Source organism: Penaeus monodon, chromosome 15, assembly GCF_015228065.2.
Source record: "Penaeus monodon isolate SGIC_2016 chromosome 15, NSTDA_Pmon_1, whole genome shotgun sequence".
Classification (NCBI taxonomy): domain Eukaryota; kingdom Metazoa; phylum Arthropoda; class Malacostraca; order Decapoda; family Penaeidae; genus Penaeus; species Penaeus monodon.
In genome coordinates this window covers 11,606,246-11,607,611 of record NC_051400.1, presented here as the reverse complement: position 1 = coordinate 11,607,611, position 1,366 = coordinate 11,606,246, and the positions used below count along the sequence as shown (strand labels likewise).

Sequence of the window (1,366 nt, the reverse complement as noted above, 5' to 3'; positions counted from 1 at the left end):
CCAACGGCTTAATACTCTGAAGAACATAATCAAAGCCACACCAAGAGTCACAACACTCTTGATGCTTGGGCTCTGGTCAAAAACGTTACCATCAACTACATGTTGCCACCTAAATGGAATGAGTTAAACACAAACTTCTTTAATTACATCCTCATTGTTGTTACTATCATTACGACTTCTATCATCAACATCAAATTCATTATCACACATCATCTTGGATATTTACCTTATATAAATAGAAGACTCCATATGATGCTCCAGTCAAAATGAACACGAAGTTGCAAATGTCCCGTACTTTCACCCACAGTGTTGGGGGCTGGTGAACTGCATATGCAGGGACAGGTAACTGAGAGATTTGTGATGGCACCACAGCTCCCACAGGACTGACCTGTGCAATAAATAAAGCGCTCAATAAATATATTGTTGCCTGCTCCTTGTTCATCAGGAACACAGAAGAGATATACTGACTCTGAATTATACAGAGAGGTTTCTTTGTTAATACTGTTTCTCAATATCAACTTTATTCAACGCTGTGATCTAATTAAGCCAACACTTCAAACAATAGCCTAGCATGGTTCAGGAGGAACACACCAAAAATACAAAATGTCTTCAGGATCTGCAAAAATTGCTAATGTGAACATTCTCCTGTCTCTCAAAAAGGTTCCATGGAAAATGCTGCTTGATCAAGGCTTCTCATACTCACACCAGGAACTTGGACTTTCCCAAAAGCTGCATCAATCTCTGCTTCACTCAAGCCTTTCTTCCTTAAGAATGCTTTCTTTTTATCAGCACCGTGACCAACCACACTTGGATTCATCAGGAATTTGGCAGCTTCATCCACCTGAAAATATAGCACATTAGTATGTAGGGTAATATCAAAATTCTTATAAAAGTAATTCAATTTTGATCTGTCTGTAAAATAATATGGGTAATGATTCTGTGCTTCGTAACTCAAGAAATGTGCAAGAAATCTGGCAATCCACAAGAGAAATTAATGACAAATACAGAAATTTTGGAAGAAAAATAACTTGTGCATATAAGACCTGATGCATTTGCCAGGTAAGTAATGATAAAGATTCTGAGAAACAAAATAGAACAACAGGAATGAATTATAAAAATAAGAAGCTTCCAGATCTCTGAGCATATCTAAAATTCCACCCTATATAGAATGAAACAATCCTTACCAAATTCTGGCGAACCGCTGTTGGTTCTTCTGTACTCATTGTTCTGCTAAGGACTGAAAAGGGAAAAAGACTAAATTACCAAACTATATTGTCTTTGAATATAACTACACTACACTCACAATATAGCTTACCAAACCTAACCTTCATAGATAATGGGTGGGTCCATCATGAATAGAAATGCA

At 37.0% G+C, this 1,366-nt stretch overlaps 1 protein-coding gene across 1 annotated transcript in view; it reads right to left on the bottom strand.

The window, feature by feature from the left end:
* The window catches only part of LOC119581745 (peroxisomal membrane protein PEX14-like), a gene marked incomplete in the record, with an annotated part of 13,582 nt that overhangs the window by 8,749 nt on the left and 3,467 nt on the right, over window positions 1–1,366 (bottom strand). Inside the window, 3 exon segments of the mRNA XM_037929877.1 lie at window positions 227–388; window positions 704–841; window positions 1,185–1,237. Coding sequence (XP_037785805.1) covers window positions 227–388; window positions 704–841; window positions 1,185–1,223 — 339 coding nt within the window.